Below are 24,699 nucleotides of genomic sequence, written 5' to 3' on the forward strand. Positions count from 1 at the left end.
CCCTCATACCACTTTTCAAATTTCGTGGCAGAGCCGGGAATCGAACCCGGACCTCCGTGGGTGGCAGCTAATCACGCTAACCACTACACCACAGAGGCGGACACAGACATCTTAATCATCAAAACAATCTACATTCAACTGTAAATTGATTTAGTCTGTCTCCTTCTAAAGGGTTAGATTAACATCCGCTATATCTAAAGTTGCAGAATAGAATTCCATCACAGTCGGTCATCATTTAAGAGTGCTTGAGTCGTGCTGAGTGGCTCAGACAGTTGACGCGCTGGCCTTCTGTCACCAGCTTGACATTTTCGATCCTGGCTCAGTCCGGTGGTATTTGAAGGTGATCAAATACGTCAGCCTCGTGTCGGTAGATTTACTGGCACGTAAAAGAACTCCTGCGGAACTAAATTCCAGCACATCGGCGTCTCCGAAACCGTAAAATTACCGTAGTTAGTAGGACGCAAAAACAATAGCATTATTATTATTATTATTATTATTATTATAATATGAAGAGTGCTTGACTCGAAAATCGAGAGATCTGTCGTAGTGGATCAAGTGCCACGCTTAAGAATACTTTTAGAGAGAAATCCTTCATCCGGTAGCTGCAACAGTTGCTTAAATGTACTTTAAAATTTGCCGCTTTACAATACTAATGTATTATTATTATTATTATTATTATTATTATTATTATTATTAATATTATTATTATTTGAAATACATTACCGAGTCTTGAAATCAAGCAACAATTTATAATTTTCGTGGAAGAAAAGTTAATAACAATAAAATATTCATCATTCATTGGCAGCCCCAAATCGCTGTGTCTGGACACGGATACTGGCATTTCTGTGTTGTTTAACTATTATTTTTTCGACACAACCGTGGGGATGATTATAATTTGAAACGCCCAGTCCAAATAGTCAAATATTTGAATACAGCAACTGGCAGTACTCTTACATATGAGTGACACCGAGTACTAGCGCGTTCCCACTTGTCCCATCTCCTTGTCTTTATCGTACACTCTAACGTGCATACGTGACCTCGACCACTTCTCTGCTTATTCCGGCCAAATAACGCGTGGAGAGGCCAAGTTGCGTGCCTTACGAGAGGTCAGGAGATACCTCGTCTCCGGTTATTCAAAGTGCTTGGTCCAGTCGCTCGTGGCACTAAGCTTTTCTGTTGGAAGAAGGTGGTCATAGTGTAGGAAGTTTACGAATTAACATCAGCGAAAACTTCTCATTCATGTTCTAGTATGTGTGGTGGAGTTTGAGTGTGCGTGACGTGTGACGTGGTGGTTGGTATGGGTTGGTGTCGTGTAGTATTTTAGATAGATAAAGTATGTACGCTCAGAATATGATCTCGCCATGCACCAGAATGGGAATGGTAAGACAATGCACCAAGAAAAACACAAGGGATAAACCAGGATACTAATCCAACTGACGCAGTACCAATCGACGCACGTGATGGCGTAGCAGAAAGGGTATATCAACACTCAAAAAAAAAAAAAAAAAAAATATATATATATGTCCGTCCGTGCACAAGTTCACAGGTAGTTTACAATTTTCAAGGTAAAAGGTTTTCAGCAGAGCGCATAAATGGAAGCTTTTTCACTGAGTCCATATATTCAGAGGAACCGAGGTAGGTACAAATTTCGTGAGGGCAAGGAAAGGCGTACGACAACAAAAAAAGGGGAAAGAAGAAATAGTTTTTTTTATAATAACAATATATTAGCAAAAAACACCCAGAAGAAACATTTACAAGCCAAAGAAAACAACAATCATCCAAAGGTCAGATAGTTCTGACTTCCAAAAGAGAAAAAGCAGATGGGACAACCATGTTAATTTTCAGATCTGTTTTTCAAAGAGAACAGCTAGACTCGAAACCTTCAATAATAATACCTCCTCTTTTTTTTGAGGAGTGTCCTACACAAGGAAAACAGAAATTTACGTATGAACACGAAAAAACATTAAAATTTGAAAGACATATGGGCCACTGTACAATAATACATGTAGAAGAAAAAAAAGGGCGGAAGGGATGCGGAATAGGAAGGTGGGGAAAGGGGAGGGACGTGAAAGAAAACGGTACCAATGGCTGCCAACAGGGATTTGGAAAATAGGACCAGCCAGTATCGATGAAATTCCAAAATAGCAAACAGAAGCTAGGTGATAGTTCAATTGATTCTATTCATGCGTTTGCTCGGGAAAACAGTTGAATTTCAATGGTTCATATCGCAGCAATCACTTGACGTATCACAAAGTCCAACTTCGGAGTGAGATGGTAATGTAATTCCAAAGTAAGGTACCGCTATCAATAGCTGCAGTTAGCTTATTATCAACATGAACTGTCATTGGTAGCCAGTAACGGCAATTTGAAAATTAAGGAAGTGCAGCATTAAAAGAAAGTTCAAAGAACAACATGAAAATAAATTAAAGTTTTCGCTCACCCGTCCAGCAGTCGTAGCTTTTCAATGGTACACAAAAGCACATTTTAAAAGAAACATTGCACACAGTCCAGCTGGTAGCAAAATAAAACCAAGTCCTCCCTCCACACAAATCGTCGTGTTAATCCCAACTCGCTGCTCAAGCCCACAGCAGGCCAATTTATATTGAGGTAGAAGCGTCCAGAAAGGACGAGAGCATACAGTACCCAATGCGCAGCGAAGCGGTAGGGGAAGGAAAGAGGGAGGGTAAGCCGCACGAGCAGTTGAAACTGGACGGGCGAAGAGAGCACAGGCAGGATTAGTAGCGGCATATGCAGCGTAGTAAACGTAGAATCCATAAAACAGTAGAAAAATTCGGAGCACGTTATATATGGTAGCTAAAATTTCCATCAAACATTGTTGATGATGACGATGTAGATTTCTTCTTATTATTATTTTCCTGCCGCATATCCCACACCTGTGGGGTCGCGGGTGCGAACTGCGACGCACATGTGGATTTGGTCCAGTTTTACGGCCGGATGCCCTTCCTGACGCCTACCCTATATCGAGGGATGTAATCACTATTGCGTGTTTCTGTGGTGGTTGGTAGTGTGGTGTGTTGTGTGAGTATGAAGAGGAGACAGACGGACACAAACATTCAGTCCTCGAGCCAGAAGAATTAATCAGAAGCGATTAAAATCTCCGACCCGGTCGAAAATCGAACCCGGGACCCTCTGAACCGAAGGCCAGTACGCTGACCATTCAGCTAACAAGTCGGACGATGATGATGTAGATTCATTTTAGGAATTAGCGGCCATTACGAACTTTCAGTCCTTCTTGTTTCTTCTTCTTCTTCTAGCATGTTTTTCACAGGTGCGGGGTTCATTGTTCGGATCATACTAGGCAGCTTTCGACTCCATACACCATTTCATCAAACTGTACGATCTTCATGTCTGTGACTAGCGCGTCTTGCCAGCGTTATGTTGGTGGGTCTTCCCCTTGACGGCGAAGGTGTAGACTTCGTAAGAGACGGAATCGGGCGCAGTTTTCAGGCAATGGGCGACTTCTGTCCTTACTCTGACGGAATAACGCTTGAAGAGGCCATTATAAGTGCAGTGCGGGAGGTCAGGCAACACCTCCCGCATTATCTTTTGCTAGTGGCTTTACGTCGCACCGACACACATAGATCTTATGGCGACGATGGGAGAGGAAAGGGCTAGGAGTGGGACGGAAGCGGCCGTGGCCTTAATTAAGGTACAGCCCCAGCATTTGCCTGGTGTGAAAATGGGAAACCACGGAAAACCATCTTCAGAGCTACCTACAGTGGGATTCGAACCCACTATCTCCCGGATGCAAGCTCAAAGCCGCGCGCCCCTTACCGCACGGCAAACTTGCCCGGTCCGCATTATCTTCTGTATGGGAACAACTCCCATTGATTTGCGGATTGTGGCGTTGTTTATATGCCGAAGGAGGTAAACACCAAGAGACCAGCAAAATATGTCCATGAAATAAGGAAGATATTCTATACCAGAGTTGCTCACGCTGAGGATTTCGTCCCGCGACGAGCATACATGCTATTCAGCCATGGTGTCGTGGTTGTCACAGGCCGTGAAGTCTGTGCGAAGTTCTCTCAGTCACTCTCGATCACGGCAGCGATACCCGAGGCAGAAAATAAAGAGAGAGGGTATACATGTACCTCACTTTCAGTTTACGTTGTAAGAAATAAGTTATTTATGTTCATTCCAGTTTATGTATTTTGACCGGAATCAGTAACGTGTTAGGCCTACAACCTCTTTTTTTTTTTTACAATTGGCTTAACGTCTTATGGCGACGATGGGAGAGGAAAGGCCTAGGAGTGAGACGGAAGCGGCCGTGGCCTTCATTAAGGTACAGCTCCAGCATTTGCCTGGGGTGAAAATGGGAAACCACGGAAAACCATCTTCAGGGCTGCCGACAGTAGGGCTCGAACCCAACCAAATATTTTTGTACTGTACCAAATGAATTACAACCGAGCTCGATAGCTGCAGACGCTCAAGTGCGGCCAGTATCCAGCATTCGGGAGATAGTAGGTTCGAACCCCACTGTCGGCAGCCCTGAAAATGGTTTTCCGTGGTTTCCCATTTTCACACCAGGCAAATGCTGGGGCTGTACCTTAATTAAGGCCACGGCCGCTTCCTTCCCACTCCTAGCCTTTTCCGGTCCCATCGTCGCCATAAGACCTATCTCTGTCGGTTCGACGTAAAGCAACTAGCAAAAAAAAAAAAAAAAAAAAAAAAAAATTACAAGTTTCACTATTATATTATTTATATTATTTTAAGAGGTGCTTTAGAAACATTTCTCATATAAACGGAGTTAATGTGGATAAGCTGTGGTTTCTGATTGCTTGGGTTCAAATTATCTGATAAACTCACCAACAATCCAATCATGCCTACCGCAAACAACATCGTTTAGGTTAAAGGCATACTATTTGGTAGACGCATTTTCATGTTTATTGTACTTTAATCGTATATAGTAAATGTCAATATCCTCAGTAGTTACGAAACTCCCTCGCCATTCAGAGGCTAGGTATTATCATCGGACGCCTGATAAGTTTTAAATACTATTTTCAGAAATATAGTGAACAGAGAAAATCACATAACACTGTAACACTATGCAAAATTAAGCAGTAAACTTGTTGAATTGTATAAATATATTACGTTTTGATGAATAAATAATACGAATTATACTTTTTTTTTAAATATAAACACTTTAATTCCCATCCGAGGAATTGTAAATCATAGCTTGTACGCTTAAACCCCTGTATCTTTGTAAATTGTAACAGCAATTATAACGTGTCAGTTTTCTTTGAATATAAATACAAGGAAATAAAACTGACTGTTTACATCGAGCGCAGTATAAATCAAACCAGAATGTCCTGAAAAGGTCGGTTTTCGTGCGATTATAGTGTCTTTAAAAAAAATACTGTACCCCAACCAGCATTTCGCTGAGAGTAGAGGCGAGCTTTGTAGTCACAATCGAACGTCATTGTTCCACTTCCCTGCAAAGTGTGTTCACTTTCTCGCTTCACTATGACGTATGCTTGCAACGTAAGCTGCCCGCATTTACGTCAGACCAGCCCGGCCGCACTGGGATAGCCTCGACTGGCACCAAATTGACCACCTCTGTTCTACACTTCTGGTGACTGGCCTGCTCTCAGTCTCAACGCTACGGGGCCGACTATACTGTGATACGCATTTGTTTCGAGGTGGACCGCCTTACGCCTCATTTCCATCTCTAATAATGGGGTGTGGCCTCCGAAGTGGCGTGATGCAGGTCTTTCGAGTTGACGCCGTATAGGCGACCTGCGCTTTGATGAGAAAGGGGCCCTGTCTATAATGAATTCTAATGCTGAAGACGGCACACATACCCAGCCCCCGAGCCATAGGAATTAACCAATGAAGGGTAAAATCCCCGACCCGGCCAGAAATCGAACCTAAGCTCCTCTGGATCAAAGGCCATCACGCTAACCATTTCGCCATGAAACCGGGCTATTTCCATCTAACAAAGAGACACTAGGCACGTGTCATCTGGGATTCGGTTCATTTCTGGTGGGGTTATAGAGCATAGGCAGAAGAGTTACAGGTCAAAATATTAGGACGCAACTCGCCTCACCATACCCCACCCCATCACTACCTCCAATTTTCGAGAAATATCGATTTAAACATTTCGCTTTGGTTTAATTACACTAAAAGTTACATGTATATGTTACAGTATGCTTGGCGCTTGTGGGAGCGCGTCGATCTCCCATTCCAGCGACCTGCGTTCAAGTCCTATCACTGGCATCTTTTTTCATCACATTTGTGTTTGGTACATTATTCTCTTACCTGGAGGCCCCGGGTTCGATTCGCGGCCAGGTCAGGGATCTCTACATGGATCTGAGGGCTGTTTCGAGGTCCACGCAGCCTACGTGATTAGAATTAAGGATCTACCTGACGATGAGATAGCGGCCGCGGCCTAGAAAGCCAAGAATAACGGCCGAGAGGATCTGTCGTGCTTACCACATGACACCTCGTAATCTGCAGGCATTCGGGCTGAGCAGCGGTCGCTTCGTAGGCCAAGGCCCTTCAGGGCTGTAGTGCCATGGGGTTAGTTAGGTTAATTACTTTATTATTTTTATGTACCGGTACGTACAAACGCACGAATGTTACTAAATTCTGTTTTTAACGTTGTGCTCACACTATAAATTAATAATAAACATCCAAACATTAATCATTTTATAAAAAACAAATTAAAAAAGGAAAAAATGTCGGTTGTTGGACTTGATTGCAGTTCACCGGAATGGGAGACCGATGCGCTCCTACGAGCATTAAGCTCCCTCAAACACATACATGTAACTTTCAGATTATTTAAACCAAAGCGATTTTTTAAAGGGATATTTCTCGAAAATGGGGCGGGGGGGGGGGGGTAGGGGAGATAACATCTTGATATTTTGACTTGTAACACGTCTGACCAAGACTGAACCGAATCCCAGATGACACGTGCGTTGTGTCTCCTTGTAAACCATGCTGCTTGTAGGCCTACCTCCGCCACTCTGCAGGCGGGATCCCAAATACAGGAAGGAGCAGGTTTTCACGATCTTGACCATTAATCCTGATCACCTGATGAGTGATGGCTCCTCGCCATCAGACTGCTTAGGGCTTAAGTCTGGATAACAGATAATAGTGTTGAAGCGAAATATATCGACTGATGTTTTCTAAAGGCATGTACTGTATTAGTAAGAGAACGCCAATGAAGATCTTCGGTGTTGTATAATTGCAGACACCTTTCTACACCTTGTGGTCCTATTATCGTCGAAATCTGGAAGAGAGTTCATTGAGGAAGATCGGATAGGGAAGATGAAAATGAGGTATTTGGCCAGACTCTGCTAGGAGTACATGGATGATACTCTGAAATGATGAAGGTATTTGTTGTTCTGAATAACAAAGGAAATTTCGAGCGTCTTTATCATAATAACTAATGATCTGTCGCACAGAGAAGTAAAGTACGGGATTTTTTGCTAAAAGTGAGAAAATAGACTTACTAAGCCTCTGAAAGTTATTACCACCAGGCTTGATAGAAAACAGGAATTGACCAAGGGAGATCGGAGGTGAAATACGAAATTAATGTAAGAAATGATATATTTAACTGGAGCCCAGCAGTCGCAACAGACATTTCAGAATGTTACCGTCGCTGGATGCCTTCAACAGTTTGTATAATGAAAATCCACAGCCTGTTTCCAGTCATTCGACCGGGTCAGGAATGGAATGAATGAAGCCCCAATCTAGCGGCGAGGAAAGAAATTGCGCCGGCTGCCGAAGCGCACTCCTCTGTGGCAGTGATTAATGACTGACAAATGAAATGAAATGATATTGGAGAGTGTTGCTGGAATGAAAGATGACAGAGAAAACCGGAGTACAAATCTCAGATGGAGTGACCGGGATTTGAACCACGGAACCCAGAGGTGAGAGGTCGGTGCGCTGCCGCCTGAGCCACGGAGGCTGATAGTTTGTATATTATAATAGATAAACTGTGTATGTGCCTATCTGTTACAAATGTTTAGCACACTTCCCCATTATGCTAGAAACTTGAAGTGTGGTATGTGGGAAACTTCCATATTGGAGAGTGCACGAAATGGGCAAAATAGAATTCATATCAAGTATCTATCAAGTGTGGGACATCAACCCGCTAAATATCTAAGGAATGTGGTCTCATTGCTTCACAAGTCACTTCACTGATCATAAAAGTTCAAAATGCTGAATCAAAAACGAAATCCGTCAATGTAGTTAGCGAATCATTGTTTAACCACTCGTGGAGAATACACATTGAACCTCATTTAAACAGGGTGAATAAAAATGGCGCACTCGAAGTACAGCATACGATTCCGGCTCTGCCACGAAATTTGATAAGTGGTACGAGTTCTGGAACGGGGTCCACTCAGCCTCGGGAGGTCAGCTGAGTAGAGGTGGGTTCGATTCCCACCTCAGCCATCCTGGAAGTGGTTTTCCGTAGTTTCCCACTTCTCTTCCAGGCAAATGCCGGGATGGTACCTAACGTAAGGCCACGGCCACTTTCTTCCCTCTTCCTTGTCTATCCCTTCCAACCTTACCATCCCCCCACAAGGCCCCTGTTCAGCATAGCAGGTGAGGCCACCTGGGCGAGGTACTGGTCATCCTCCCCAGTTGTATCCCCCTGACCCAGAGTCTGAAGCTCCAGGACACTGCCCTTGGGGCGGTAGAGGTGGGATCCCTCACTGAGTCCGAGGGAAAAGCCAACCCTGGAGGGTAAACAGATTAAGAAAGAAAGAAAGAAAGAAAGAAAGAATAATAATAATAATAATAATAATAATAATAATAATAATAACATGTAAGTAAGAACAACATACGCTATGTTGATTTTGGAACTCTTACAGCTAACACGTCTCATACTGAGAACACACTCGTGACATCTGTTTGTTCAGCTTTGAATATTCGCGTGCAGAGAAAGCTTTTAAAGTCTCAGCAGAGACAGCATACTCCATATGCCAGTAGCGGACTGCTCAAAGGGATCACTATAAAGAAGCGTAACAGCAGATAAAACCTTAATACTCCACGAAATATGGATTTCATAAAACGAATAAAGGTTTTCTTTTTCTCTCTCATATGTTGGATTTAGAGTTTATCCCGGCGAAATGGAGCTCGCCCATGCGAAAGACAAAACGCATGGTAGAGCTCGTATCAGTATTCAGTTCGAGGAGAATGTGAGTGACTTTATTTCTTCAGTGCACACGATGAAGGGATCAGACTCATCACGACACTGTGATCTGCGCCACCTTCGTATCCAAGGATACATGGCAATAGCAGAACGCCAGCTTTGTCTAACATTATTTCTATTTTATCTCAGACTGCTTCGATCATCTTTTCTGATTGACCTCTCTTGGCTAGGTATAATTCTCATCCTACCCCAACACCAAAACATTTGAGACATCGGTAAGTTCACTACGGGCATCTAACAGAATCTGATATTAACTTCCACTTATTTGTGAAGGACTTCCTTCCTTTCTTCCTTCCTTCCTTCCTTCCTTCCTTCCTTCCTTCCTTCCTTCCTTCCTTCCTTCCTTCCCTTGACCAAGTTGGCGGGTTCGATCCTAGATCAGTCCCCTGGTATGTAAGGTACTCAAATACGCCAGACTCGAGTCAATCACATAAAAAGAACTCCTGCTGAACAAACTACCAGCACCTCGGTATCTCTGAAAATCGTAAAAGTCGTTAGTGGGAGTCCAATTGCGGCGATTGGGAATTAGAAGTGGAGGGAAGCACAAAAATGTATAGACAACAGAAAATACCTGACGGGGGTTGGGGGTGTGGGATTACATCAAAATTGAAAAAAAATAGCTACAAAATTGTATTTTGATGCTCCCGGAGCAAATTTCGACAGAGTGGTAAAGGTAGAACGCCATTTCCATCTACATCAACTGGGTGTAGGTGGATGCATATGAGATCAGAACTGTATGCAGCCGTCGTCGTTGAAGGTCTTCGTCGTGGGCATCGACCATCGACTTCGGTGGTTAATGTTGTTGGACCGGTGACACTTTACTTTTGAGCAGCACGTCTGTGGTGGGCGTACCACAGGAGGCGTCCCTCTCCCATTCTTATAAATATGTATGACACCCATTCACTGTCTGATTGTGTCGTTTTTGACCTAATCCCTTCTTCCTGGCCTTTTCCCAAGTTCTTAGTGTCGGCAATTAAGGTAAAACCATCTTCAGGGCTGCCGACAGTGGGGCTCGAATCCTCTATCTCCCGGATGCAAGCTCACAGCTGCGCGGCGCTAACCGCAAGGCCAACTCGTCCGATACCAACTTTTACCGAGCTCGATAGCTGCAGTCGCTTAATTGCGGCCAGTATCCAGTAATCGGGAGATCGTGGGTTCGAGCCCCACTGTCGGCAGCCCTGAAGATGGTTTTCCGTGGTTTCCCATTTTCACACCAGGCAAATGCTGGGGCTGTACCTTAATTACGGCCACGGCCGCTTCCTTCCACTTCCTAGGCCTTTCCCATCCCATCGTCGCCATAAGACATCTGTGTCGGTGCGACGTAAAGAAAATAGGAAAGAAAAAAGAAAAAATACCAACTTTTGAGACATCGGTAAGTCCACTACGGGCATCTAACGGAATGCGATATTAACTTCCACTTATTTGTGAAGGACTTCCTTCCTTCCTTCCTTCCTTCCTTCCTTCCTTCCTTCCTTACCGAGCGAGTTGGCCGTGCGGTTAAGGTCGCGCAGCTGTGAGTTTGCATCCGGGAGATAGTGGGTTCGAACCCCACTGTTGGCAGCCCTGAAGATGGTTTTCCGTGGTTTCCCAATTTCACACCAGGCAAATGCTGGGGCTGTACCTTAATTAAGGCAACGGCCACTTCCTTCCCACACTTATACGCCTTTCCTATCCCACCGTCCCATAAGATCTATCTGTGTTGGTGCGACGTAAAGCAACTAGCAAGATCGTCCTTCCTTCCTTCCTTCCTACCTTCCTTCCTTCGTATGCGGGGAGATGCATTAGTATTACGCGTTTCTGTTGTGATTGATATTGTGCTGTGTTGTATGTAGATGAAGAGAAGTGTATTAGGACGAAAACAAACACCCAGTCCCCGAACCAGAGAAATTAACCCTGCATCGTCATAATCCCCGGCCCCACCAGGAGTCGAACCAATTTCACATTTTCAATTTTCTCAAGGCAAATTTTCGGGCTGTACCTTAATTAAGGCCACGATCGCTACCTTTCCAGTTTTGCGGTCGAGTGCCCTTTCTGACACCAACCCTATGCGGAGAGATGCATTAATATTGCGCGTTTCTGTTGTGATTGATATTGTGGTGGGTTGTGTGTAGATGGAGAGAAGTTTAGTAAGACGAAAACGAACACCCAGTCTCCGAACCAGAGAAATTAACCCTACACATTTATAATTCCCGGCCCCGCCGGGAGTCGAACCCAGGGTCCTCTGAAACGAAGATATGTACGCTGACCATCCAGCCAAGAAGCCAGACTTAAAGTAATACTAAATTTATACCGAGTAAGTGGCCGTGCGGTTAGGGATCACGCAGCTGTGATCTTGCATTTGGGAGATAGTGCGTTCGAACCCCACTGTCGACAGCCCTGCAGATGGTTTTCCGTGGTTTCCCATTTTCTCATAGGCAAATGTTCGGGCTGTACCTTAATTAAGGTCACGATCGCTACCTTTCCACTCCCAGCCCTTTCCTATCCATCGTCGTTGACCCGTTAATTGAAGACTACTATGGACCCGATTCTCTACCTCATTAATAATAAATAGGTCCAACCTGGAAATATGCATTTATCCTTGAACTTTATTCTTGAAACTCGTTGCCATTTGTCTATGCAGAAGTGTCCACAGGTACCAGGAGTTCACTATGAAAATCCACAGCCTAATTCCAGTCATTCGACCGGGTCATGAATGGAATGAATGAAGCGGCGAGGATAGAAATTGTGCCGACTGCCGAAGCCTGTCGCACTCCTCTGGGGCAATGATTAATGACTGACAGAAGAAATGAAATGCTCTTGGAGTGTGTTGCTGCAATTAAAGATGACAGGGAAAAACCGAGTATCCGGAGTAAATTCTGCCCCACTCCCGCTTTGTCCAGCACAAATCTTACATGGATTGACCGGGAACTAAAGCACGGAACCCAGTGGTGAGAGGCCCGGCGCGCTGCAGCCTGAGTCAGCAAGGCTTTCTCCCACTAGTTCACTATACTTATTTTTTATAATGAAAGCCATCAGTTTTTATTTAGTTAATTTATAACTGTGAAAAAGTGTGATTTGAAAGAATCTGATGATGTTTTATCAAGAATGAAACACTGTCATTCTGTTTTTAATTAATGTTTTATTAGGAATTTTCTAAAATTATTTTATACTGGATTAGTATCGACAGACTGAAGAAGTTCACAGTTACACATTTTTAAGGTACAGTACAGTAACTATGCAGTGAAAGCAATCCAGTCATAGCTAACTGACTGTTAGTAGAACATCTTGACCGAACGCTGGAGGGAAGGTCTTGTTCCTTAATGAGATTGATCACCAGACATTCTTGAAGCTACAACACAAAATTAATCGTACAGTAGATTCAACGGAGGCAGCCACTGAGCGGGACAGTTTATTTACGAGCCAATTAATCTGAAGCTCTTTAGAATATTTTGAAGTGAACTGCACATCCTTTGTTGATATCTCAGTCACAGCTGCCTCCGCTTATCCCACCAAACCAATAGTTTTCAACCCTCCTGAATAATGGATGGATCGATTTCATCTTGCGAATAAAGGAAGCGAGAGAGAGAAGGGGCAGGAAGAATAAGAAACCTATTGGAAATTTACAAGAATCCTTCACCATTAGCTTTACTCCAAACTCTTTCCTGCAAATGTACATCTGTGTTCAAAATCAGCGTAAAGTATTATTATTATTATTATTATTATTATTATTATTATTATTATTATTATTATTATTATTATTATTATTATTAAAGCAAACTGAGCCTCCGTAGCTCAGGCAGCAGCGCGCCGGCCTCTTACCGCAGGCTTCCGTGGTTCAAATCCCAGTCACTCCATGTGAGATTTGTGCTGGAAAAAGCGAAGGCGGAACAGGTTTTTCTCCAGGTACTCCGGTTTTCCCTGTCATATTTCATTCCAGCAACACTCTCTAATATCATTTCATTTCATCTGTCATTCATGAATCATTGCCCCAGAGGAGTGTGACAGTCTTCGGCAGCCGGTACAATTCCTATCCTCGCCGCTAGATGGGGGCTTCATTTATTCCACTCCTGACCCGGTCGAAAGACTGGAAACAGGCTGTAAATTTTCATTTCGTTATTATTAAAGCAACTACTACTAAAAAGTTGCATTTTAAATGGACTACTTGTCCACCCCCCCCCCTCAAAATTTGTTTCTAAAAGTGTACGATTGCTACTTGCTCTAAAGTTGTTATCAGTGTGACCATTTTCTACTTGATCTATATCTGTTTCCTTAAGCGACCGGTTTCTTACTAAGGTTCCTACTTTATCTCCTCGAATGTTGTTTGTTAATGTGCTGTTTTCTGCTTCCTCTGAGGTTGTTTGTTCTGTGTCTGCCTTCTACCTCCTCTAAGGCTTATTCTTACAGTAGTATACTGTTTTCTACTCGTATAAAGTTATTAATTAGAATTCTTGTTTTTATATCCTTTCTTTAGATTGATTTTTAGAGTGATTGTTTTACATATTTCCTTGTTTATCAAGGACTATACTTTCTACCCTCCCACAGATTATAATATCACTATTTTCTTCCTCCTCAAAAATTGCTTCTGAAAGTAACTACTCGTATTTTCTATCCTATTTGGAGTAGTTTCTGAAACAGTCTGTTCTCCTCCGCGTAAAGGTTTATTTTCCGAGTATCTTTCTTTCCTATCTTCTCTGGAACTATTAAGTTCCACTACGCACGTGTTACATGAAATGTGGCTTTCTGGAAGTTGTGTATTGTTGTATCATGAGTTGTGCGCCGTCTGTCATTGCATGTGGTAGTAAGAGTTCCTGAGGTGACAGTGTGTTACATTAAAAAAAACTACATGCACAAATTTAAATGCACGTTCAAGAATAACTTGCAGGACTGAGTTGAAAAAAGTGACCATGGCAAAGGGTTTTATAAACCTAATTTAAATGCATTAGGGGCTGCTTGGCCGCGGTGGTAAAGGCGTGCTCGGTTCGCCCGGAAGGACGTGGGTTCGAATCCCCGTCAGGAAGTCGTAAAATTTAAGAAACGAGATTTCTACTTCCGGAGGTACATATGGCCCTGCGGTTCACTCAGCCTACACCAAAAATGAGTACCAGGTTAATTCCTGGGGGCAAAGGCGTCCGGACGTAGAGCTAACCACTCTACCCCATCACGTGCCGAGGTTAACAATGGTGGAAGCCTTTACCTTCCACTCTTTCAAGGGCCTTCATTGCCTGTACGGAGGTGACTAAAACAATTATATGCCATTGATCTGTTGCGAATTTCAGTGTGCATGCGTAGGAATAACCATAGTTAACAGAATATCTCACATCCTTTTATTTGTACCACATGCCAGTTTCTCAGGGTGCAAGGTACATGTTAGTGGTTGGTAAAGAGACTACTGATCATCGTAGGGTCATGAACGTCATGGGGTAGAGTAACATGTAGACGAGGGTCTCTCTCCATTGCTTCCCTCGTGGCGAGCAGCGCGTTTTTGTTGCCAGACCAGCACCTGCAACAGAATGAGAACCATAATTAATATTCACTTTGCAGTAACAATAGAGAAAGACATGAATATATTTTAAAGGGTTAAATATATATTTCTGCAGAATTTACTTCATTGACTTTTTCTACCATTATCTTGATCATTTAAAATCTTCATTAATAGACTATCGTGCTTATGAATATTGCAACACCATGAAGGAAGGCTGAAACGCATGTTAAACTTTACATTTACTGTAAGTATGAAAAGCAAGCAATTATAATTGCAAAGTGATTTTGTATTCGTCTCAGCAGTGCTTTCTGGACTGCTATATTAAGAGACCGCCTGTTGCCATTTCTTGATGGATCCAGTACTTTAGCATCTGTCTCTTGACATAGGCCAAAGCAAAATGTAGCTTCCTAGACAGGAGCGTACGAAGAAATTGTTTTGGGGGAGGGGTATTCAATATTGAAATTTGAGGACTTCTATAAAATAATGTTGGGAGCATATTGAGAAATTAAAAACATCAAATTAAAACTTTCAAAATAACACATTTTTTAAATTAAGACACATTTATATTCATGTTGATGTTTACAATAGAAGATGTCTCTTGGATTTTTTGGCCAGCTAATGGATTATACTTTCTACGGTCACATGTATATATACAAAGGCAAAATAGCAAAGCAAAGTCATCTCCATACAGGCCATGAAGGGCCTTGGAGGAGTGGAAGGTAAAGGCTTCCACTATTCGTAACCTCGGCACTTGATGGGGTAGAGTGTTTAGCTCTACGCCCGGCCGCCTTTGCCCCCAGGAATTAACCTGGTACTCATTTTTGGTGTAGGCTGAATGAACCTCAGGGCCATGTGCACCTCCGGAAGTGGAAATCTCGTTTCTTAAATTTTGCCACTTCCTGACGGGGATTCGAACCCACGTCCTTCCGGGCGGCGAACCGAGCACGCCTTTACCGCCTCGGCCAGGCAGCCCCTATATATACAAAGGGGGTACACAAAAAACCTAACACATTCAGTCTTTCCTATGCAGTCTTATTCTGCAAAATATACTTTTAGATATTTCAGGGATGAAATAGAGCGTTCTGGTATGGCAGTGGTTACTAGTAAGAGAGCAAACAGTTTCAGTACTCGATGTACTTTTGGGAACATATCACTGTCGCAAAATGTAAAATATATAATTATATTAATTGAAGTATCAACACATTGTTGGCAAATACGTAGTTCAGATTAGAGCAAAACAATGAGCTGCCTAAAATCTTCATTTACATGGTTCCCACAATTCATCATGAGTACTAAACTTCAACATTTCGGTGGGGGGGGGTCAACCCCCCCCCCCCGTCTGCGCACGCCCCTGTTCCCACTCACCCATGGCTGTGACAATAGGGAAGCTGCTGGGATATGAGTGGTGCTGAGTAACGTCATTCAGAGCACAACCAGTGTTTGATGTTTATGAAACGTGTTACTCATAGAGTCAATCGTGCTGCAATAGCACATTCTGGCCCAGTGAGGAGAGCAAAGGTATACTACCACACTCCACATCTTGCCTAGTAAATCTCATTTTGGCACTGCCATCGGTTTTTCCAGTTTACCCCCCAACCAGATAACCTTTGGCTGTGCTATTCCAGGATCCAACCAGGATGACCTAACAGACAGGCATATTTGGCGTACAAGTAGAGGGACGTTGAGGAGTCAAACAATTAGTGTATCAGGGTCAACAGGCTGTGAACTGTGTCACTATGCCCCGTCATGCTAATAGGGTGCAGTGTAAGCAAACTACAGAATTTGAACAGGGACTCACGATCGCACTGCGTGAAGGGGGATTTTTGTGCCCTGACACTGTTGCTCATATGAGACGTATGGCGGTTTCTGGAATAACAGTTATCTGTAGACTTAACAGTGACTTAACATGGTGATAGCCAAGGGCCGTAGCCGTTTTCAAACACCGGATCCCGTGAGATCTCCGAATTTAAGCAACATTGGGTGTGGTCAAGATTTGGATAGGTTGCCACGCGCTGTTGGTGGGGGGTAAGGGAATGGAGGAGCGGAGAGGAACTGGCCACCCTACCGTACGAAAACTCCGGCTCAGACACACCTCCGCGGAGGTTCGGACCTGCCTTCGGGCAGAATACACCCTTGCTTTAACACGGTGATATGTTTAAAATGAGTTTCCGAAAGAACAGTTATCGGCTTCTTCACAGTTATCTCCGCAACGACTGGTGAACATAGAGGTGATTCCAACAAATACCGATATGAGGCGCCACTCCATACCGTTTCGTACAAGGTCTTATTAGTTTCGTAAACATTAGTAAGTGATAATGAACCGGTTAAAGTATATTTACAGTCATTCAGTGTATTTTTAACGTGCTTGGGTGTGCTGGAGTCGACAATATTTCGGTCAGTACGTTTACTTCCACGTTATCACTGGCTTCAGTCACTGATTCCACTTGTATGGTGTCATCTGTCGCAGCTGTTGAGAGGTTACAATCTCCTCGGAGCATGACGCCCCTACTGTAGATGTATCTTCCAATACGGGAAATGAATCGTCAAATAAAATAGAACTCAAATCAAACGAATTTTCATCAGGTTCAATTTGATCTTTCAGTGTAGCCATAATGTTAAGATCTCTTTCGTCAGGCTTTGAATCATGAGTCCCACCAACAGTTAGTGAACACCCAATCTGAAATTATGGAGTATTTACTATTAATATTTACATTTGTACTAAACAGGTACCGTATGCATTTAATATAAGCTTGCTGAATAATAACGATCGATTTTTCATTGCTTTTTTTAACGTTAATATATCCTTTAACCGGTGACGTGTGGTCTCATAGACTCCCAATAAGCATAAAACATCTGGACTCAAATTACTAGTCCGTTGCAGTTATTAAGAACTACAAATTCTCAGTTCGAGGAGTACATTAGGGAACTACTAATGAAAAATTTAGTGATATGGCTATTTTCTTTTGGCTATTGGCGATCGCAGTTTATAATGCTTTCGTGTTGTTCAAGTTGTGCCATGATAACTCTGGAAAAAATGGAATTGGAATTCTTAAAGGGTTTGGCATCTGTTCAGGTCAAATTACATGCCAAAGAAGAATGATAATAGAGCGAGTTCCCGAAAGATACGAGCAGGAATCAGCAACATTTTCCACGTAAGACTCGGCGCCGAGATACGGAAGAAAAACTGAAGAAACGGTAATCTTGCCGTATATGTCCAGCGTCCTTGAAGAGAAAAACAGTATATGCGTGTTTTAAGTAGGAGTTTTCGGTTTGTTTGCAATCCACTAGAAAAATCTGCAACAGCTACAGCGAGAACAAATGGATATCGCATCATCAGTGCCGGAATGATAGGTTCCAAATTGTGCTGCACGTTTTCATTCATGTGATTATTTTCGTTTATGCTTGTTGTGTTCTGGATCAGTGAAAAGTGGTCTGTTTCGTAATTGCTGTGTATTTTTATCATTTTACTGACGACAACGTTCAAGGTGAAATTTAAGACGATCTCTGCGTACTGTGAATAAGAAAGAAGGGAAAATCTATATTTGCATTGTTAGATCGTACATATATTCATATTATGAGAGATTATTACATGTTGAATCAGACTGATTGAGATAACTGTGTTCATATTTGCCAACCATTTATCATTGTAGTAAACTTCTGCAAGTAAAAGTAACTAGATATTACCAAAATAACCCTAAAACATTTGCGTAGAGACATGTATTGGAGGACGAGAGATACTAAATATGACGGTAAATGTACTGTATATTACCAGGGCTTATAAATCTGGATTTAAGTTTCCGGAAACTCATTAAAGTTAACAGCGCAGTTAATGTTACAAGCGCATTCAGGTGACTCACAGGTAACTGTGGTGTACCAGAAACCGGCCAGTAATGGTATAACAGTGATGCGACTGTATAAGCAGTGGACCAAATAGAACCGCACCCATCGAAACTGCGTAAGTGGATCACGAACTGTGATGACACGATATTGCAATATCTCGTCCGCATGGCAGTGAAGGATTGTATAGCTCCATGGTTAAAAGGTTAGCGTGCTGGGTTTTGGTCCAAGGTGTTCCGGATTCGATTCCCGACCGTGTTGAAGATGTTAACTTCGCAGTAAATTCAAATGGTTGGGAGTAGGGTGTGTGTGCCTTTTTCAGAATTACAATTCAGCACATGTAGGGCCCCATTGTCATAGATGCGCAGGTCGTCTATAGGCGTCCCTTTGAAAGACCAGGCCTGTGCGAAGGCCACACGCCATTAAGTTATTAATTAAACACAAGTGCTAGCACAGCAGGTGTGCTTCCACTTTTCGACGAAGTCTGCTCCGGAGAGGACTCGTTGCACGCACTTCTTTGTGACGGATTTCCTAGACTCTGTTACATCGACGGCTCAGGCTACAGTGCAGTGGGCTCGTGAACACACACACAGTGGAGTGCAGATTAGCGGTCTGTTGGGTTTCCGGACGAGGCTCGCGTTAACACGGACTAAAATGATGTCCGTATACCCACTACACCAGTGGTTCTCAAACTGTGGTACGGGTACCCCTTTGGGTACGCCTGAGACTTTTAGTGGAGTACGTGAGCAGCCTTCAGGGGAAAATGAAGAAAAATTGAAATATGGAAGTGAATAAGAAGAAAGTTTAATACGCATATACGGAACTACGCTTCGCTTAAAAGTTTCACCTTGACTGGGACACATCAGAAAACTGTGTCACGCCAAGCAGACACACCATGCCATTGAAATGTTGATGGTTCGCAATGTCTGAACTCCAGAAGTAAGATCGAAATTTCGAGGCTAAAATCTAGCGTTTCGTAACTTTCATACAATCAGGGTATCCTGTGTTACTTTATTATCAAAATATCATTGTATTATACTTGATACAGTCACAAACTCTTAAATTCCTTGTGATGTGTTATAAAAATGTATTCAATTTCACAATATTTATAATATAATTTAATGCAGCCAATGGCCATGAGGTAGATATATACATAAATAAATGGATAAATGTTCACTTAGAATACAATATGTAGTTATATGTGTTAATCACTACAAAATTTGGTCAAGGGCACCACTCCTGGAGGTGATAACGATCACAACGATTCTTGCACAGGAAACACATACAATCCTCATGCGGATCATGATGTTTCATATTGTCACATATTCTGTGATGTAAGCCATGTAACCGCAAATCGTGTCGTGTCGTGTCATGTAGCTCATAATTTGGTTGTTTACGACTTTGAGTCAACATGGCATCCGTGGTATAAAACGTGCTCCATATTTCCTTTTTCTTTGAATAAAGTTCTTGTAGAACACTGTCGTAGGCAGGTGTAGAATGTAGTAGCATCCACTCTCGTAGGCCATCTACGAAGAACATTTCTCTTACTAGTTCGTATACCAATCGTGAGGGAGTATTTTTTGATAGGCTAAGAGCTTTATTTAGATAAACAGCTTTCGTATTCTGTAAATATCTTAAATTACTGTTGGTAAGATGGTCCCATATTAGCAGTAGTCCGTAACTCACTATTGGTGAGATCTTCACGTTAAAGAGCTTCATCGCTCTATCCACTGAGAGACTCCGTAGATGCTTAATTTCATTTATGGCTATTACCGCAGCAGCGGTACTCGTGACCTGTAGAGCTATTCTCAGGTACTTAAAGGAGGCGGGCGTCGATAATCTCTCACTCTTATAGTAAATTGTATCTTTCTAAGCAGTTTTCCCTCCTCGTCTGAATGTCAAAACTACTGTTTTACTTGCATTCAGCTGTAAATCGTTTCTACCTACCCATTCCACTAATCTGTCAAAAGTTGCTTGTAGATCTTCACTTGACGAAAACGTAATTGCCATAACATCTGCATAGACATACATGTTTACATTATCTGCACTTACTCTCCGGATTGCGTCCATGGTCGCTATGTTCAACAGGATTGGGCTCAACGGATCCCCCTGAAGCAGTCGTCTTGTTTGTTCTATTGGAAAGGACGTTGTCAAATTGTCGTCAATTTGAACGTAGTTCTCTGCAAGCATATTTCGTATCAGAACAAATAGGGCATTATCACTTCCAGTAAGCGGCTCAAGTTTTCCTTTTAGTAATGTTGTGTTGACCGAGTCAAAGGCCTTTGAGAAGTCGGTGAAAGCAACATGTAGTTTCTCTTTCTGTCTCTGTCTCCCTGTTGTTTCTAGTATGTAATTTTGTAAGCGCTGAACAGCCTCTGGAGTAGATCTGTCCCTTCGAAACCCAAGTTGCTCTTCCAGTACCACACGGTCCACAAGTTCTCTTAGTCTTTTTTCAAGGAGCTTAGTCAGTATTTTGAATGGAATGCATTCTAATGCAATACCTCTGTTTTATTTACAATATTTATTTAAAATAATGGTTTATAATCAATCGAAAAAGCCTTAATAATTAGCCACGTCCTCATATTCCTTAAACCTATCATTTAAGGATTTTCTTCGTGGGGTACATCGAACTTTTCGCTATGAGTGAGGGGTACAGTCTCATAATAGTTCGAGAACCTCTGCACTACACGATATCGGTCGAGAGGTATCATACAATATGTATTGTCCAATGTCATCTTGGGCGAACGCCAGACGTGATGGTGTGAGGTGCCACTGGCGGTTGCCGGACATTTGCGGTCGCCGGACATTTGCGGTCACTGAGATAAATTTGTGCCCTCTCACAGAAATTCCCTAGTTGTCACAGGACATTTGCGTTCACTGCAGCAGTGGGTGTGCCTCATTAGCTTAATTTCTGGGTATCCCCGCTAAACCTGCCTGAGCACCTGCTCGCTCCTTGCAGATCAACACTTTTCTCTCGCGGGCATTATTTAGAGATTGATATCTTCAGCCACAAAGACCATTCTATACCGAAACTTCCTGGTGTGAGTACTGTATTTATTATTTTGTGCTGTATTGGAGTTGGCAGTTACTAATCAGGGAAAACGTTGTGCACTTTACAAAGATTATATGTACAGAAAGTATAGGGAGAGTGAACCTGCTATCCTCACCTGGGTGTGTCTGAAGGAGAAGAAGAAGTGTAAAGGACGGCTGAGTACAAGAGACGAAGAAATACTTCATACCGTCATTCATCAGTGTGGGCCACCTGAAGAAGCGGCCTTCACAGTGATAAAGCAGGTTCACGAAGCAAAGAAGACTGCAAGAGAAGAAGCGACTCCACTACCACAGATTTACGTGCGGAAGTTGGGTGATCTACATAACAGGGGCTATGACTTTGTCACTGATATCCCAGTTCAAGAAATTTTAAAAATAACAATGCGTTGGCAACGTAATCATGCACGCGGAATACAAGTATAGCCAAAAACAAGTGCTCAGATAATTCTTAATGAAGAGGCGTTAAGGATGAATAATGGCAGCCCGTATCTTTTAGATGGCGACGGAATGCGAAAGAATTATAATTTTTAGTGCCGAAAAAGGTAGAGAAAGTCTTAGGCATTGTGCGCAATTTTTTATGGATGGCACGTTTAAGAGTTGCAGCAAACAGTTCGCCCAGATCTATACCATACACGCAGACCTTGGAGGCCCGGAGTAATGAAAGCAACGTTTATCCAGTCGTCTTTGCGTTCTTGCCTAACAAAAAGAAAGAAACTTATATTCGTTTCTTTCACCTTTAACATGGATGTTGTTCCCCAATGGAATCCTAAGAAAATCACTATTTATTTCGAAGCAGCTACGATATCAGTCCTACGAGAAATATTTCCGTCAGCAGAGTTAAATGGCGCAATGTCTGTGGAGAAAAGTACAGGAACTTGGCCTGACGGGCGACTACAAGGAGAACGATGATATACGTTTCCACATCCGAATGTGCGCTGCTCTGGTGATTTTGAAGCCAGATGACGTCAGTGAGGGATGGATAGTGATACATTCTCAGGCTCCTTCTACTGGCTTCCTAGACTATTTTGTAGACATATGGCTTGAAGACAGCGAGATAACAATCACTATGTGGGGCTGTTGCCAAAAGTGGCATCGAACAACAAATGCTGCAGAGGTATGGCATCACAAGATCAACTCTTTAGTTGGAAATCCACATTCTCGATTCGACGATTTGGTGGTTTGTTTAAAGAAGGAAGCAGAAGCGACGAACTGCATGAGCGTACTTACAGGGAGCTGGAATATGATAGTGAAGCAATGTCATGTGTGGTTATAGGCTCCCTGGTCTAGTGTGAACACGAATCCGATCTGAATTCATATAAACTGCAGTGATTATAGTGTGCATGTTTCCCTGACCATCTACTTATGAAAATGAAAACCTACAACCTGTTTTCTAGTCATGGACTGGGCCAGGAATGGAATGAATGAATCCTTTATCTAGCAGCGAGGATAGGAATTGTACCTGCTGCCGAGGACTGTCGCTTTCCCTGGGGCAATGATTAATGATTGACAGATAGAATGACATGATAGTGGAAAGTGTTGCTGGAATGAAATATGACAGGGAAAACCGGAGTACCCGGAAAAAACCTGTCCCGCCTCCGCTTTGTCCAGCACAAATCTCACATGGAGTGACCGGGATTTGAACCACGGAACCCAGTGGTGAGAGGCCGACGCACTGCCGGCCATTTACTTCTATTAATGCTAAATAGTCTAGTGCCCTTCGCTTATCCGTTACCTTATTAATGTCTTCTTGGAACAATCCTACCTTTCTTCGGCTTTAGAACGTCTCGCGCACATCTAATTATGGTCGTTTTCATTTCCTCCGTTTCAGAGGAACGGGTTCTGAAGAGCTCGCCAGTAAATAGAAATCTACAAACCAATTTCACTTCCACATTAAAACAGGGACGAGACTTTTCTTTTAGACCGGAGAGAAGGCAATCTCCATTTTCTATCATTATACGGTAATGAGCCAGAAACCTTATGAAGTTTGGAGTCAGTGCATTGCTGAACGCATAACAATTAGAATAAAGAGGAGATAATGTACAGTGAAATCTGAAGGAAAGACCAATCGACTACGAGAAACTCTTGCCAGTTAATTGAACTCCATCTTCTCGAGCTATTATTGATGCCAATGTTAAATTCCACGAGCATGGAGGATAAATAATTTACAAAAACATCGAAAATATAGAAAAGGATGCTGGAATGTTGTCCAACAGGAGTTGTTTTCTTCTTCTTCTTCTTCTTCTTCTTTACAATTTGCTTTACGTTGCACCGACACACATAGGTCTTATGGCGACGATGGGATACGAGCGGGTTAGGAGTGGGAAGGAAGCGACCGTGACCTTAACAAACATTTGCCTCGTGTGAAAATGGGAAACCACGGAAAATCATCTTCGGGCCTGCACAATTCTTATCACAATTCTTATCGCCGCTAGATGAGGGCTTCATTCATTCCATCCTGACCGCTCAAATGACTGGAGACAGGGAGGATTTTCATATTCATAGAAATTAATACAGTGAAGTAGAAAATCAATTTGCCTGGAACGAAAGTGGCATTTTGAGAATATTGAAGTGAATAAGAAAGAGTTACTGCTAAACATATTTTGAAAATTCTACGAAATGCCATTTCTTAGACTGACTGACTGACTGAGTACCAGAAGAAAATTATTTTATGTCCTGTGCTGGATAACTGTCATTTTAGGCGAATACAGTTTATTTCTTACGTCCTTGCCACACTCCTATGTGCTCCGTTTTTAACACGTACATCGCACATCGTACGCCTTCGTGCATTTCTTGTCAACGCCTTAATCCACACTGAACAATTGGAATTCGGTGTAAATGTACACACACCACTAGCAAAGTCATGTCAAAACGGCAATGATTCCTAGAATATTATATTAAGTGTTAACTCACCTTCTGGCCACTCCATTACTGACGTCCCAACCCAGCATGAGTTCAGCGCGGTTAGCAGCATCAGTTGTTCCGTCCAAGACAAGGCCAAAACCTCCATTGATGACTTCTCCCCTGGAATATAATGACTTCATTAACATGTCTTCTACATATACTCTGAAATTCAGTACCGTAAAATTATTAATAGATGATGAGAACTGATTAGTCACTCAGGAAAACTTCTGTTTAAATACACATACATGCCAGGCAGCCTACTATG

The 24,699-nt window shown here is 42.6% G+C and overlaps 1 protein-coding gene across 1 annotated transcript in view; it reads right to left on the reverse strand.

The window, feature by feature from the left end:
- Window positions 1–14,464: 14,464 nt before the first annotated feature.
- Window positions 14,465–24,699, reverse strand: part of LOC136871883 (urocanate hydratase) — a 252,569-nt gene continuing 242,334 nt past the window's right edge. The window contains exons 14-15 of the mRNA XM_067145541.2: window positions 24,444–24,554; window positions 14,465–14,663 (exon numbers count right to left, since the gene is read on the reverse strand). Coding sequence (XP_067001642.2) covers window positions 14,531–14,663; window positions 24,444–24,554 — 244 coding nt within the window. The 3' untranslated portion in view covers window positions 14,465–14,530. The remainder of the gene's footprint in view (window positions 14,664–24,443; window positions 24,555–24,699) is intronic.

The sequence above is a fragment of the Anabrus simplex genome, chromosome 4 (genome assembly GCF_040414725.1).
Source record: "Anabrus simplex isolate iqAnaSimp1 chromosome 4, ASM4041472v1, whole genome shotgun sequence".
Taxonomy (NCBI): Eukaryota; Metazoa; Arthropoda; class Insecta; order Orthoptera; family Tettigoniidae; genus Anabrus; species Anabrus simplex.